This window comes from Panthera onca, chromosome D4, assembly GCF_046562875.1.
Source record: "Panthera onca isolate mPanOnc1 chromosome D4, mPanOnc1 haplotype 2, whole genome shotgun sequence".
In the NCBI taxonomy this organism is placed as follows: Eukaryota; Metazoa; Chordata; class Mammalia; order Carnivora; family Felidae; genus Panthera; species Panthera onca.
In genome coordinates, this window is record NC_138351.1 from 23,437,412 (window position 1) to 23,451,505 (window position 14,094).

Consider the following 14,094-nt stretch of genomic DNA (forward strand, 5'->3'; position numbering starts at 1 on the left):
GAACCGTTAATGGACAGATATCTTAAGTATGAGGCTCGGATGGTCAATGAGCTGACCTCGTCACGATCCTTTCAAAGAACAAATCCAAGCTAGAGCAAAACTAAATGGGAAAATGAGGTATCACTTATTGCCTATCATTAGCAAATACTTTTCAGAGTAAGAACAATGTGTCTGACCTGAGGCAAGCCAGCATTACCATGCTCTGCTGGGAGTAACATAAATAGGCCCAGGATTTCTGGAAAGCAATTTGACAGTGTATATCAAAGATCTGAAATAACATTTTATCTTTTGATGTCGTAATTCCATTCCTCGGGATTAATCCTAAGGAAAAGGACAGAAATAAGGAGAGAAAATTATATATGAACATTTTCTTTCCAAGGATTATAGTAATATCTCAATGTTTGAGATAGCCTACCTACCTAACAAATGAGAAATGAGCAAATTATAGTAAATCCAACATTGTAAGTTGTTTGTGAATAAATTTTAATGAAGAAAAATAAAGTCAACCAACTAGCAAAAACGAGAACAAAGGGACAAAGGACACAAGTAGATGTTTTTCCAAAGAAGACATACAAGTGGCCAACAGATACATGGGAAGGTGCTTAGCATCACTAATCATTAAAAGAAATCGAAAACAAAACCACAAGGTGATACCACCTCACACCTGTTAGGACATCTATTATCAAAAACGCAAGAGATAACAAATTCTGGCAAGAATGTGGAGAAAAGGGGCCCCTTGTGCACTGTTGGTAGGAATGTTAACTGGTAGAGACACTAAGGAAAACAGCACGGAGGCTCCTCAAAAAATTTAAAATAGAACTATCATGTGATCCAGTCACCCCGATTCTGGGTTTATATCCAAAGGAAATGAAATGACTATCTCAAAAGAGATATCTACACCCCATATCAATGCTGCATTGTTCACAACAGCTAAGGTATGGAAACAACCTAAGGGTCCATAAGTAGATGAACAGATAAAGGAAATGTCACACACACACACACACACACACACACAGAGTGATTATTCAGCCTTTAAAAAGAATGAAATGCTGGCATTTGTGACAACATAGATGAATCCAGAGGTCATTATACTAAACAAAATAAGTCGAGAAAGATAAATATTACATGGTATCAACTATCACCTATGTGCAATTAACAAAAAGAAGGTTGAACTCCTAGAAACAGAGTAGAACGGTGATTGCCAGGGGCTGGTTAGTGGGGGGTAATAGGCAGAGGTTGGTGAAGGGTACCAGCTTTCCGTTTTAAGGTGAATAAGGTCTGAGGATAATGATACCATACTGTATAAGTTAAATTTGCTAAGTAGAACTTAAGTGTTCTCACTAAGCCCCCAAAAATAAATATTTGAGGTGACGGATGTTAATTAACTTGATGGAGGGAATCCTTTCATAATATATTCTTATATCAAATCATTACACTGTACACTTTAAATACCTACAATTTTTAATTTGTCCATTACACTTCAAGCTAAAAACAAGAAAAGTGAGAAACACATTATAAAACCATGTGGACAAGGAGGTAGAACAGATTTATTTTTAATTTTTTTTAATGTTTATCTTTAAGACAGAGAGAGAGCATGAGCAGGGGAGAGGCAGAGAGAGAGGGAGACACAGAATCTGAAGCAGGCTCCAGGCTCTGAGCTGTCAGCACAGAGCCCGACGCAGAGCTCGAACTCACAGACCATGAGATCATGACCTGAGCTGAAGTCAGACGCTCAACCGACTGAGCCACCCAGATGCCCCAGAACAGATTTAAAACAACTGGCTTTGGAGTCTGACCAAATGGGTTAAAATCTGACTCCACTAACAATTAGCCTTGAGCCTCCAGCCAGTTACTGCATCTCTGTGCCTCAGTTTCCTTATCTGTTAAATGAGCATGAACCCAGTAACTACCTCATTGGGCTTTTTTGAAGATTAAGTGGGATAACACAAATTGCTCAAATGTCCTTGGTATGTAGTAAATACCCAACAAATGTCTGTTATTCTGAATCATCTGTATTATATTGAACATATTTGGTAGGAAAATGGTAAAATATTGCTTCTAAGTGGCACAATTATGGGGCTTATTTTTGTTCTTTGTACCTTGCTATATTTTCCAAATTGAAATCAGAGGTATATGATACTTTTGTGAATAAAAAAAAAAATTATCATGTGAGAACATCTGGAAGCCCTTGGCCCTGTGCCTGGCACACAACAGTTCCAAACACTTGCTGGAAGGGCACAATTGGTTGTCCCAGACAGCTGATGTCAAATGAGTAATTTACATCCAAGACTGTTGAGAGCTGCCTGTCCATCTGTTACTGCTGGGTTTCCTTAAGGCAGTGCCTCACCCATATCCCTCTCCGTTACCATCAGCAGATTCTTCCCCAGTCAACCCTCATTAAAAAAACTGCACCTTAGCCACCAGCCCCAGTGGCCACCTTGCCCCGTGCCGACTTCACATCCTTAGTAGATGCTGGCTGATTGACTGAATCTAATAGGATAATTTGAAGAACAAAAACATTCTATAAAGTCAGCAGTTTATTGTTCTACACACACCAAGTATTCCAATTTTCAAAGAACAATTTCTAACTTTTAATTATGCATCACCACTCCAATTAAGCATGGATTCCACTACATTAGGTCATTCTGGTAGGTTTTCTAACCCTGATGGGAGACACACATAACTCAGATTAAGTTATGACTAAGTAAAAAAAAGCAACTTTTTAAAGAACTCAATTTGCATTTAGATGGGTTGTAATAGTCAGCTTTAAAAGTTAGTTTGGCGAACAAAGACTAATGCAAGAACAGCCACTTCAAAACAGTATGTCTTGCATTTTGTTATCATTTTACTTTTTATCCTCACCAACAAAGATGGGAGAGTTCCAGTCTTAAGAGAATATGAATATACTCTAATAGTTTTTGAAAACACTGATAGTTCTATTGTAAAGATTATTGCTCTACATCAGCAGCTCTCAAAGTGTGGTCTCCAGACCAGCAGCCTCATGACGAAGTGGGAACTTGGGAAAAATACAAATTCTCAGGTCCCACCCTGATCTACTGACTCAAAAACTCACAGACCGGGACCCAGAAATCTGAATCTGATCCTCCTGGCGATTCTGATGCAGCCTGATGTTTGAGAACAACTCTTTCTAGAAACAGGAACCCAACTAACAAACATTTAACTAAGTGCCAGCCCAGAACTGTGGTGACCTGACCATTTCGTTGCTGAGAGAGGAATGAAGATATCAGAGAAGAAAACAATCCATGGATCCACAGTAGAGTGGAGGGTTTGAAATGTCATCACTTGATTTCAAGCTGATGACAGAGGCAGCAGTCTCCTGATGGCATGAAACAGCATGCTGAAAAATTTGATCTCTCTCTCTGATTTGTTGGAAAACTTTTGGGAAAGTCACCACCTCTGTGTACCATTAGCAAAAGTACAATTTGAAAATCCCTGTATGAATGCTCTACGGCTTTAGAACCAGATGCTACTTACAGTCATGAAATCTTAAAAAAACAAAACAAAACAAAAAAACCCGGGCCATCAAAAATCCTATCTCTCGGGGCAACCCGAGTGGTTCAGCCAGTTGAGCGTCCAACTTCTGCTCAGGTCATATCTCGTGGTTTTTGAGTTCAACCCCACAGTGTGGAGCCCACTCAGATCCTCTGTCCCCCCCCCCCACCATGTTGACCCCCCCCCCCCAATAAATAAAACATTTAAAAAAATCCGCTCGGGTGCCCAGGTGGTACAGTTGGTTAACTGTCTGACTCAATTTTGGCTCAGGTCATAATCTCACGGGTTTGTGAGTTCAAGCCCCACATCAGGCTCTGCGCTAGAGCATACAGCCTGCTTGGGATTCTCTCCCCTTCTCTCTCTGTCCCTCCCCTGCTTGTTCTCTTTCTCAAAATAAATTTATGAAAAAGGCATTCCAAACCTAATCTTACCAGGATTTCAATTTTTACCCAGTGAACTTCATTCCATGGGAGAGCTACATGGCAGAAATCTGCATTACAGGATGCAAAGACTGTGAGTGATAAAAAACCAAGATTAAATACATCTAGGGATAATAACAATCATTTCCTAACATTTTGTAGGTGAAACCACCAGCACAGGTCTTGGCAAATACAGATGATCAATGAATGTCTAGTTGAATCCGAATTCACTGAACCCAAATTTGTAATCCATATGCAAGGCAAGGGGTACACTAACATTTGGTTCACCAGGGTTTCAACAATCCCAGGATTCCAGTCTCCTTGGAGGCAAGACTGTGACTCCTAATCTCAGTTTAGGAAAAAATTGTTTTCCCACTCACATCCTCCAATTGTGAAACAGTTGCTACTCAGTCCCGCTTCACATACCTGCTTCTGACAGGATTCTGAGAGGCAGGCGTGACTACAGTATTGTTCCCATTTTACAAGTAGGGAAGTACTTGTCTCCACAATTCCCCAAGATTCCAAACACCCTGACTCGAGGAGCAGAACTAGCTCTGGAATGTCTCTTCCAGCACCAAACTAGCAAATGCAAGTGGTTTCTTCAGATCCAAGATAATCGAGGAGTTGACAAAGTCTAAATCCTCAGAAAATCTCATTAGAGAAACAATATCAGAAACTTGGGAAACAAGAAAACATGGAAGGAAAAAAATACACCAACAGAAAATGGGGCTATTTCTTTAACCCAGAATCCTTTGACATGTGCCCCCCTCTTTTTTTTTAAAGTTTATTTATTTATCCTGAGAGAGACAGAGAGAGCATGAGTAGGAGAGGGGCAGAGAGAGAATCTCAAGCAGGCTCCTCACTGTCAGTGCAGAGCCCGGCGTGGGGCTCAAGCTCACAAAACCATGAGATCATGACCTGACCTGAAACCAAGGGTTGGATGCTGAACCGACTGAGCCACCCAGATGCCCCTGTGCCCCGCTCTTCTTAATGGGCACAGAGCTGCACAGCAAGCAAGAGACCTCATTGCCCAGTCTCCCACGTGACTAAGTCCCAGCCAATGGAAATAATGGCCAAATTATTAAGTCATCTGCTGGAAAGCACATCTGTCCCCCTGGACTTTCACTATCCCCACTCGTGGCTGGAAGTGGTGATGACTGAAGAAGCAGGAGAGCATAGAGCTGTACTGCTGGCCTGGGCCTCTAAGTGAGACACAAGCCCCTGTGGTTTCTGAGCCACTGTATAGTTGGGTCTCTGTTCTAGCAACTTGACTTCTCCCCTTCTATTACAGAATATAGGGAAGTAAGGCAGGAAAGGAGAGAGAGAACAGAAAAGATAAATACTACAGTAATAAGTCATCAGCGTCTATAATATAGAAACCTACTTCATTAGATTAGGAAAGGATGAGAGAGAAATCAGCTTCAGTAATTAGGGCTTTGCCATTCACTCAACGAGAAGAGAAAATATTTAACAAACTGTACAAACAAATATTTTGGTAAAAAGCAAACAAAATACTGTTAAATGTATAAAAACAAGAAGGTCTGGGTAACAAACGAAAAATATTAAGACGAACTGCCAACAACTTGCTGGATCATAAGAAAACAAGAACATTAAAAATTCCTTAGGTTCTATTTTTAAACAGCCAGGAAACTTGGTTTAAAAATTTTCACCATTATTTCCTAAAGCCTAACAGTAAATAATAGGTATATGAAGAGTGAGACATGGAGCATTTTGGGGAAGAAACATGCATAATCAACTTATTAAAAGCCCGGGGGTACAGATTTCATCTAATCAAATCAATGAAAGCTTGTCCACAAAGAGGAAGACCACACTAATGAGAGATCGAAATGCCTAGAAGCTTCAGGGAAAGCCTTAAGGAAAAGAACGGGGCTCAGTGCTAGGTGTGGTTGGCTAAGTCATTCCATATAATAGATCAAATTATAATGAGTATTATAATGAGTATTAATGAGACAAAACCAGTTGGCATCCCAACCTTTCTTTTACAGGTTAACGAATTCCATAGCTTTGTGAATATCGTCAGTCTTAACACTAAACCCAAGTCACCCACATGTCATGAGATGTGATGCTTGCCAAGGGAGAAAATAAAAATTTGAAGATGCTGGGCTTTCATTCAGAAGACAATGTTCTGTCTCCCAAGGATTCGCCAAGAAAAAGGAGAGCTTTAATCTGTGACCTCCAATCACAAGAGTATCTTAGCAAAAACATGAATCCTGATGAAGTCACTTTAGCTTCCCAGATAAAACTGCCATTAGTAAACCTTCAATTACTGAGGATTCCTAGTCTTGAGTTCCCGGTAACTCAGGCGTGTTGATTAGGTTCTAGTGTGATGCAAGGCGACGTCCAAATATATTTATAAATTAAGAGGTGCATTCATTTTAAACTTCTTCTGCAAATGTGTGAACTTTGCTTATAAAACCCCCATCAATGATCCCAAAGCTTTGATTAAAAATAACAAAGAAGGAAAAGGAAAACCACTTATTGGTACTAAAGCCTTTACTGTAATAAACCAAATATATTTACAATTTATACAAATGTTTAACCTTCAACAAAAATACAAAAAAACATTTCACAAGATGCAAAACCAAGAAACAAGTTCATTGGAGACACCACTGCTCTACCAAGCACAGAACATTGAGGGGAACTGCAAGGAACAGAAAGGTAATCTCGGCAGATCACACAGAAAGAAAAAAAAACAAAACAGGCTCTGCCTACCCCTTGGCCCCTCTGCCCACTTTGCTTCGGTGCTCCATTTGGTCTAGGTAGATAGGTGACCTTCAGTTGATGGACTCGTCGCCTCCTCTTTATAGACTCAAAGTAGTTTTGTGTCAAAGTTTGGAAATAGGTTTTCATGTTGTTTTTTTTTTCCTTTTAAAATTACAACTTTTCTATTTCTACAAATTCAAAACATTTTGGCCCAATTCAACTATAAATGTGAAACCACATAATGTTTTCAGTAGATGACTTCGTAGACTGTAGCCTTCTTGTCCCCTGAGCCAGTGACTATGTACTTATCATCCACAGAGATGTCACAGCTAAGCACGGACGAGGACTCTTTGGACTGGAAGAGAAAACAACAGGCTCACGTTTAATGTAAATAGAGATACTCAGGGGCCCTGCTCCCCCCCCAGGCTTCTGAAGGCACCTTCGCTCCTGGAGTCACGGCGAATGCCGTGATCAAATTGTCATTCTTGGTAAGGAGAGCTGACTTACCTGGAATATACTAGCTCCGTAGGGGGTCCGCCAAGCATTGAGGAGGTTGTCTTTGCCAGTACTCACAAACCATTTACCTAGAATTAGCAAAGGAACATGTAGTTCAACAATATTAAAATTCCTGCTATACTATTAGCAACCTGGACTTAATTGAACTCCACGCATTTCTAATCACGAACTATCATGTCCAACGGGTTAGGCTAGAACTTGAGAGAGCAGGTTTTGAATCTGGGCTCCACTATGAACCATCTGTGGTCTTGGGTTTTGTCAAAGCAGTGGCAGGGACCGTGTCAGCCCCATTAGCCACTAGAAGGATACACTTCGGGTAGCATCACACCCAGCACACAGCGGGTCCTCAAATAGTGAATCAGTGAAGCTGCTGTTTTCAGTCAGTCTCGTCTTGATGAAATGGGACTAGGAAGGAATAAATGATGAACTTAAGTAAAATGCCAGACATGACGCATGGCACATAGAATGGGCTCAGTGACTAATGGCTACACATCTCTCCATCCATCCTGAGAACAAATATTTGACCCTACGTGAACTTCTTCATCTTCACTGCAGAGTATAATGGTCTGGGGGGAGCTAAAAATATTCTCTTCTCTGACCCTACTTCCCTCTCCTCCTCAGTCCATAATGACTTCCAACGTGGCTGCCCCAGGCTTCTATAAATCCTGCCCCCCTTCAGAGTGGTAACTACTTGTCCTCCACCTCTGCCTCAGACTCCCCCGCTAAAAAAAAAAAAGAAAAAAAAAATATCTGTGTCAAAACATCATATTAGGCAACTGCATCACCTGCTGACCTTTCTCCCATTACGAAAACAGGCCGAAACGGACATCACTATGCTCTGAGGGACATATTAAGACAATAGAATGATTGCATCCAGCTGCTCAGAGAACATTTTTTCCAGACATGATCTCTACTGTAATTTTTTTTTTAGAAGTATTTTCCATTGAGGCCATCGGTGTCCTCCCGTTTCCTTTCCGCTAAACTCACCACAATAAGCAAATTTGAGGGACAGCACACAGCTCTCATGGAGATGCAGCTGGTACTTGTCGGGTTTGTTTACGTGAAGAACTTCCACATTGCTACTCTCCATGCCCACGGCCAGCCACTCCCCAGTTGGGCAGTATCCAAGGGAGAATATCTGTAGGAAGCAGAACAGGCTCACTAGTGATTTTGCCCAATGAACTGAGAAGTGATAAACAAGAAATGGGGAAAATAGCAAGAAGAGGGGGATGTAATCAGCAAACTCCAGACTGTAGCATAGTCCACAGCACCAGAGACCGAACCCAGACAAGCCGAGTGTGGAAAACCTTTATGAAACAATCGGAAAACTTGGAACACTTATCACATGTGATTAAGAAATTATTCTTAATAATAATGGCATTTGTGTATATGGCATTTTAAAGTGGTCCCTGTCTTTTGCAGATACTAACTGAAACACTTGCAGATAGTGTCTGAGATTTACTTTAAAATAATCCAGTGCAGGGGTGCCTCAGTGGCTCAGTCAGTTAAGTGTCTGACTCTTGATTTCAGCTCAGGTCATGATCTCATGGTTCATGAGTTTGAGCCCCGCATCGGGCTCTGCACTCTCAGTGCGGATTCTGTCTCTCTCCTTCTCTCTCTGCCTCACTTGCACTCTCTCTCTCAAAATGAATAATAAAAATAAACTTAAAAAAAAAAAACCCAATATTTAAAATAATCCAGTGTTTGGGGGCAGGGATGATACATGAGACCAGACTGGTCATGGGTTAGAAACTATAAAGCTGGGTGATGGGCATTTTAAGAAGCTTTAAAAAAAAAAGGCAGACCAAAAATAGTACCCTCCATATATTTGGAAAAAGACTGGAATGAGGAAGACTATAAGAAACTCAACAAAAGATTAACAGGGACATGAAATTTAGTAAAACACATGCTTGTAAACAAGTCGTAATCAAAAGAACAATTCTACCAACAGAAGGCACTTAACAAGGCAATGTCTTTCCCAAAGCAGGTCTAGATTCAGATTCAGATACTCCACATCTAGATAGTCTTCACAATCCATAAAGTTGCCATTTTATATCACTTCAAACTTCCATAAATCTAGTCAGCCATTGAGTCCATTTTCTAAGGGTTGAATAATAAAATGGGCCTCCAGTGAGATACTGCTGTCTTTTTTAAGCTCCCTGATGCAAGGGAAATGAATTAACTCCAGAGCTGTTGTGATTGTTCTCTACTCCTTATAATAACCCTGCATATTTTTCAAGCTCTATTTATATGTGAATCAAATAATCTTCTCTCACCCCCACATTAGATGGTGGGAACATGTACAACAGGTCCAACCGTCTATTCTTCACTGAACAAATTCCTTCAATGAACTCCTGTAGAAGTAAACAACTAGCAGGTCTTAACCAGTAGGGTTTTAGAAACCACTCTAAGCATTTCAGGGGTTCTGCTTGTCTGTGGGTTGTTGTTGTTTTTAATCAGTATCTCAAATTTAAGCCTGGTCCGTTGGCCCAGTTGTTATTACCATGAGATGTGAAGGGAGGGAGCAGGATGCCCCACACAGAGATTCCTGGTGGGGAAAAGCCCGTCACCTGTGAGGTGAAGTCATGCTGCTGTAGCTGCCGCCCTTCGCGCAGGTCCCAGGACCTGACCGTGTTGTCCAGGCCGCCCGTCCAGAGCTTGGTGCCATCATTAGAAATGTCAATACAGCTGGCCCCATCTGTGTGGCCCTGGAATTGCCTGATAAAACAAACCAGATTGAATAATGATTTCCTGCCAGAGCTCAAGGTAAACACTGTTGTGTTGTTAGTTTTGGACTCAGTGTGTGTGTGTGTGTGTGTGTGTGTGTGTGTGTGTGTGTGTGATCTCCTCAGTGTCTTCTGATGTGCAAGATCAAACTAACATCCCCCACCCTGAGGAGGAAACAGCACTCTCGGATTTTCTTTTTTCGCAATCCAAGCGTTAAAGAAATGGAATGCCACTTTAGGTCATCATACGGGAGAAGCTAAATACACTCTTACAGCTCTTCTTACAAATCCGTCTGGAAGGGAAAATTCCTCCCAGGTCTGGAAAAAGTGTTTGAGTGTTAAAAGAAAAAAAAAAAAAGAAAAGAAAAGAAAAAGGACAAACACACAAAATCCCACATGTATTCTGTAAGGAAAGAGGTAGGCCTCCATCACTACATTATAAGCTCAGGGTCCAGAAGCACTCCTTTTCCATGAGTGAATCAACACAGCAATGCCCTTCATGCCAACAAAGCATGAGCTCACGTATTTACTCAACCTTGCTTTCTGTATTAGAAAGAGCCCTGCATTAGGAAATCTGGACTCCCAGAGACAAAGGGTCATGCTGGCCTCCTGACTTAGGGGCGCTGAACAGAGTCAGAGCTAATTGCTGAGGCGGCCCCGTGGGCACCTCTGCAGGACCCTGCCTGGAAGCTGAGCACATGCTTGTTCTCTGAAAGGGAAACCTTGTGCTTTGGAAAACACTACCAAAACCAATCAACCAACAGGGACTCACTGAGCACAGATGCTTTGCCAGGCCAAAGCAGGGTTTGCTGAGGGGTAGGCAAAAGTGAGCTACCGCAGGGTTGGTGATCTGTGGGTCCCGGACCTGGTTTTGCATGCCAACAGGGAACCGGCAGGGAAGTGACCAGAACAGGCCCAATCACTATGGTGAACTAGGCGGGATGCATTCGAGTGGCTTGGGAATTCCAACACTCAGAGGAAGGTTTCTATGTCTGTCCTTCCTCTAGATGCCCTTCCCCCCCTTATTCTTTTTCCCACAGATCTCCAAACTTTTAAACTGGGCTTGGAATTTAAAGAGCATGGAAGATAAGACAAAAGCACCACTTGCTGTGAATTCTGAGACAAGGTGAGAGCTATCATTTCAAAAATTGTTCCTCCAAAAGCTATTCTGAATGTCCATCTTAGTTCTCTGCCCCCACTCCCGTCCCATGCACACACACGTTCCCCCAACCACCCCAGCTTGCCTCCAAGACTCCCCCGCGGGTCACGCCAGTCCCAGATGCAGCTTTTGAAAGCTGATTTGCTCTTCTTTCCATCAAACTGCTCTGGAAACCCAGTGACCTCCCTCTGCATCCTCTAGAGGTCATAAAATACTTTCTCGCCTTGACTACAAATGCTGTTCTCTTCTGACTTCAGGTGCTTGGTGGTGGCTCCTCCACCCCCCTGTCCGCACATCGCAGCACTACCTCAGCCTCCTAGAAGGCAGATACCAGGACTGTCCAGGCTGTGGTGGGTCTCAGTAGATACCGAGATGCTCAGCAGACTCTGTGCTACCCTCTCACACAGAGTAGCCACTAGCCGCATGTGGTCAGCCCACACTGAGCAAGACATTTGTAAAGCACTACCCCATTGTATCCAGCAGGTGCTTACTCCCGGGAGCCGGCACAGAGCAGGGGTTCAGGGCACAGACAGGAGAGCAGCACGCCTGCACCCCATCACATCTCCCCCACGCCCGAATGTGTGAGCAGACAAGCTGACTTTTACCTTCTCTGTACCTCGGGTTCCTCATCTATAAAATTAGGATAATTACAATGCAGACATTATGAGGATTAAAAGGATTAGTGTTTAAAAAGCACTTAGAATTAAAATTTTGAAAGTGCTATTTATTAAGATTTTTTTCAAAAAAAGAAGAGGAAGAGGGGCACCTAGGTGGCTCAGTCATTCAGCTTCTGGCTCTTGGATTTGGCTCAGGTCATGATCTCATGGTTCGTGGGTTTCAGCCCTGCATCAGGCTCTGTGCTGGCAGTGTGGAGCCTGTTTGGGATTCTCTCTCTCCATCTCTCTCTGCCCCTCCCCTGCACGCTCTCTCTCTCTCTCAAACTAAATAAACTTAAAAAAGAAGAAGAAGAAAAGAAAAACAACAAACACTTGCTAGGCTAAAAAAATCTGAAGTGGCTGTCAGCTCTAGCTACGTTTGTCAATTTTGCTCATTCTGAGTTGCCCAGTGCCCTACAAGGGAAAAATTACTACCAGAGTGCCACCTGTACGCAGGGACAGAGCCTGGTTTAGTGACACTGGATTTCTACAGAAGAGGTCTGAAGGGAGACGAAGCTGCTATAATGACTCCTAAAGTCTGTCCCCTTCACTGTGGCACTTGGGCCCAAAGCATGAGAAGAGCCCTGCTAAATAATCTACACGCCTAAAATCACAATATCAACAAAGACCATTTCCGAGTGAAGATGAAATAGAAAACAAAAAAGCAAAAGATGACAGGTTTTCCCTGGGATGTTTAGCTAGCGCTTCCCTTCACAAAGACTTTGCTGTAAGTGTGGACTTCGACTTCGGCAGAGGGAATGAGGTGGCCAGAGCCGAGGAGAGACACAGAGATGGCAGGACTGCAGCTGTCAACAGTTCAGAGGAATGATTCCAGGAAGCCAGGCCCATTCCTGGGTGGAGTAACCCCTGGAAAGGGCTGATTTAGTTACTGAGAAACATGTATACTTTAATATAATTTTTGTGGGAGCACCTGGGTGGCTCAGTCAGTTAAACGTCAGACTTTGGCTCAGGTCATGATCTCACGGTTCGTGGTTTTGAGCCCCACGTTGAGCTGTCTGCTGTCAGGGCAGAGCCAGCTTCTCTGTCTCCCTCTCTCTCTGCCTCTCCCCTGCTCACGCTCTCTCTCTCAAAACTGAATAAACATTTAGAAAAAAATAAATAAAATCATTTTGCGAGTAAAGTTCATGGAATCTCCTCTTCTCATGTCCTTTTGTTGGTTTTCTGTTCTCCTTTATCACTCGGCTCCTGTTTGCACAAAGTTCTAGCCAAAGCCAAAAACATCGAGTATTAAGGACCCTTGATACTGCCAGGTAATCCATGGTGCACGTGCTGCCCCTTGGCAAAAATCAGGAATACTTTTTGGACAGGTCTGGCATCTGTAAGTGGCTGAAGAATGGGGACATCAGGGAGGTAAATATAAATTGCGGGGGACACTGAGCATAGCAGCCAGACTGTAAACCCCCCAGAGGGCAACTGCCACAGTTTTGTCTTCATACTCCCAATACCTGGAACTCCCAGCCTGGCACACAAGAGGCTCTGAACATGGGCCGAGAGTCTGGGTGCAGCCAGAGAAACAGAGGGGACAGGAGGCCTTCAGGCCCAGGTACCTAAGGAGGGAACCCCCACCATAGACAACCATGTCTGCTCACCTCACCAGCGTCTGGTTGTGCAGGTCCCAGACCGCGATGTTGCCGTCACTGCAGCACGAGAAGCAGACCTTGGAGTCGGGGCTGATGGCCAGGGCGTAGCACGCAGGGGCCGAGGACGTCAGCTCCGCCTTGATGCGCGGGGTCGGAGCCGCCAGGTCCCAGATGGACAGAGTGCTGGCTTCCCCTCCCACAATGAGGGTGCAACCATCAGGGAGCAATTTGCAGGAACGGATGTAGTTATCTCTGTTCTGTAAAATAAATGTAATTCAATTGCTATGATGCATTAGCCAGCACTAACAATACCATGTTCTCTAACTGCTATCTTGGCTTTTGACTTGAAAAATAGTATTTCATGGACACTATTTAATAAAGCAAGAGTTCTGTCGTAAAAATTGGGATCGAGTTGTAACTGTTCCCTTTGAAACGGTAAATAAAACAAACTCCTGGGCTTGCTCGGGCATGTGCAAACATTTGGATAGAACTGTTCCCGACGTCCAGTTTCCTGGTGAGTAGAAAGAACTGAAATGATCAGTGGATGCAAGATAGGTGTACATGTACCTCTCTATGAAGAAACCACTTTTCAAAGCTAGCTTATAAATGTCCGACCTCATCACCCTCCATTATTTACTATTTGGAAACTGCAGACCTACTGCCTAGGTTTTGATTTTCGTTACTGTTAAATCTCTACCTAAGGCTTGCACTAGTCATGTGGATCCTTATTAAGAATTTCACAGAGCTGCTTTCTCAAGCGATAACATGGCTGCTACCATA

At 43.0% G+C, this 14,094-nt stretch overlaps 1 protein-coding gene across 8 annotated transcripts in view; it reads right to left on the minus strand.

Moving 5' to 3' along the window:
* Nucleotides 1-6,428: 6,428 nt before the first annotated feature.
* TLE1 (TLE family member 1, transcriptional corepressor) overlaps nt 6,429-14,094 on the minus strand; it is a 91,020-nt gene continuing 83,354 nt past the window's right edge. For all 8 annotated transcript variants that reach the window (XM_060609996.3, XM_060609994.3, XM_060609992.3 and 5 more), the window contains 5 exons: nt 13,324-13,571; nt 9,743-9,890; nt 8,160-8,310; nt 7,164-7,240; nt 6,429-7,011 (listed from right to left, as the gene is read on the minus strand). In XM_060609996.3, coding sequence (XP_060465979.1) covers nt 6,904-7,011; nt 7,164-7,240; nt 8,160-8,310; nt 9,743-9,890; nt 13,324-13,571 — 732 coding nt within the window. In that variant the 3' untranslated portion in view covers nt 6,429-6,903. The remainder of the gene's footprint in view (nt 7,012-7,163; nt 7,241-8,159; nt 8,311-9,742; nt 9,891-13,323; nt 13,572-14,094) is intronic.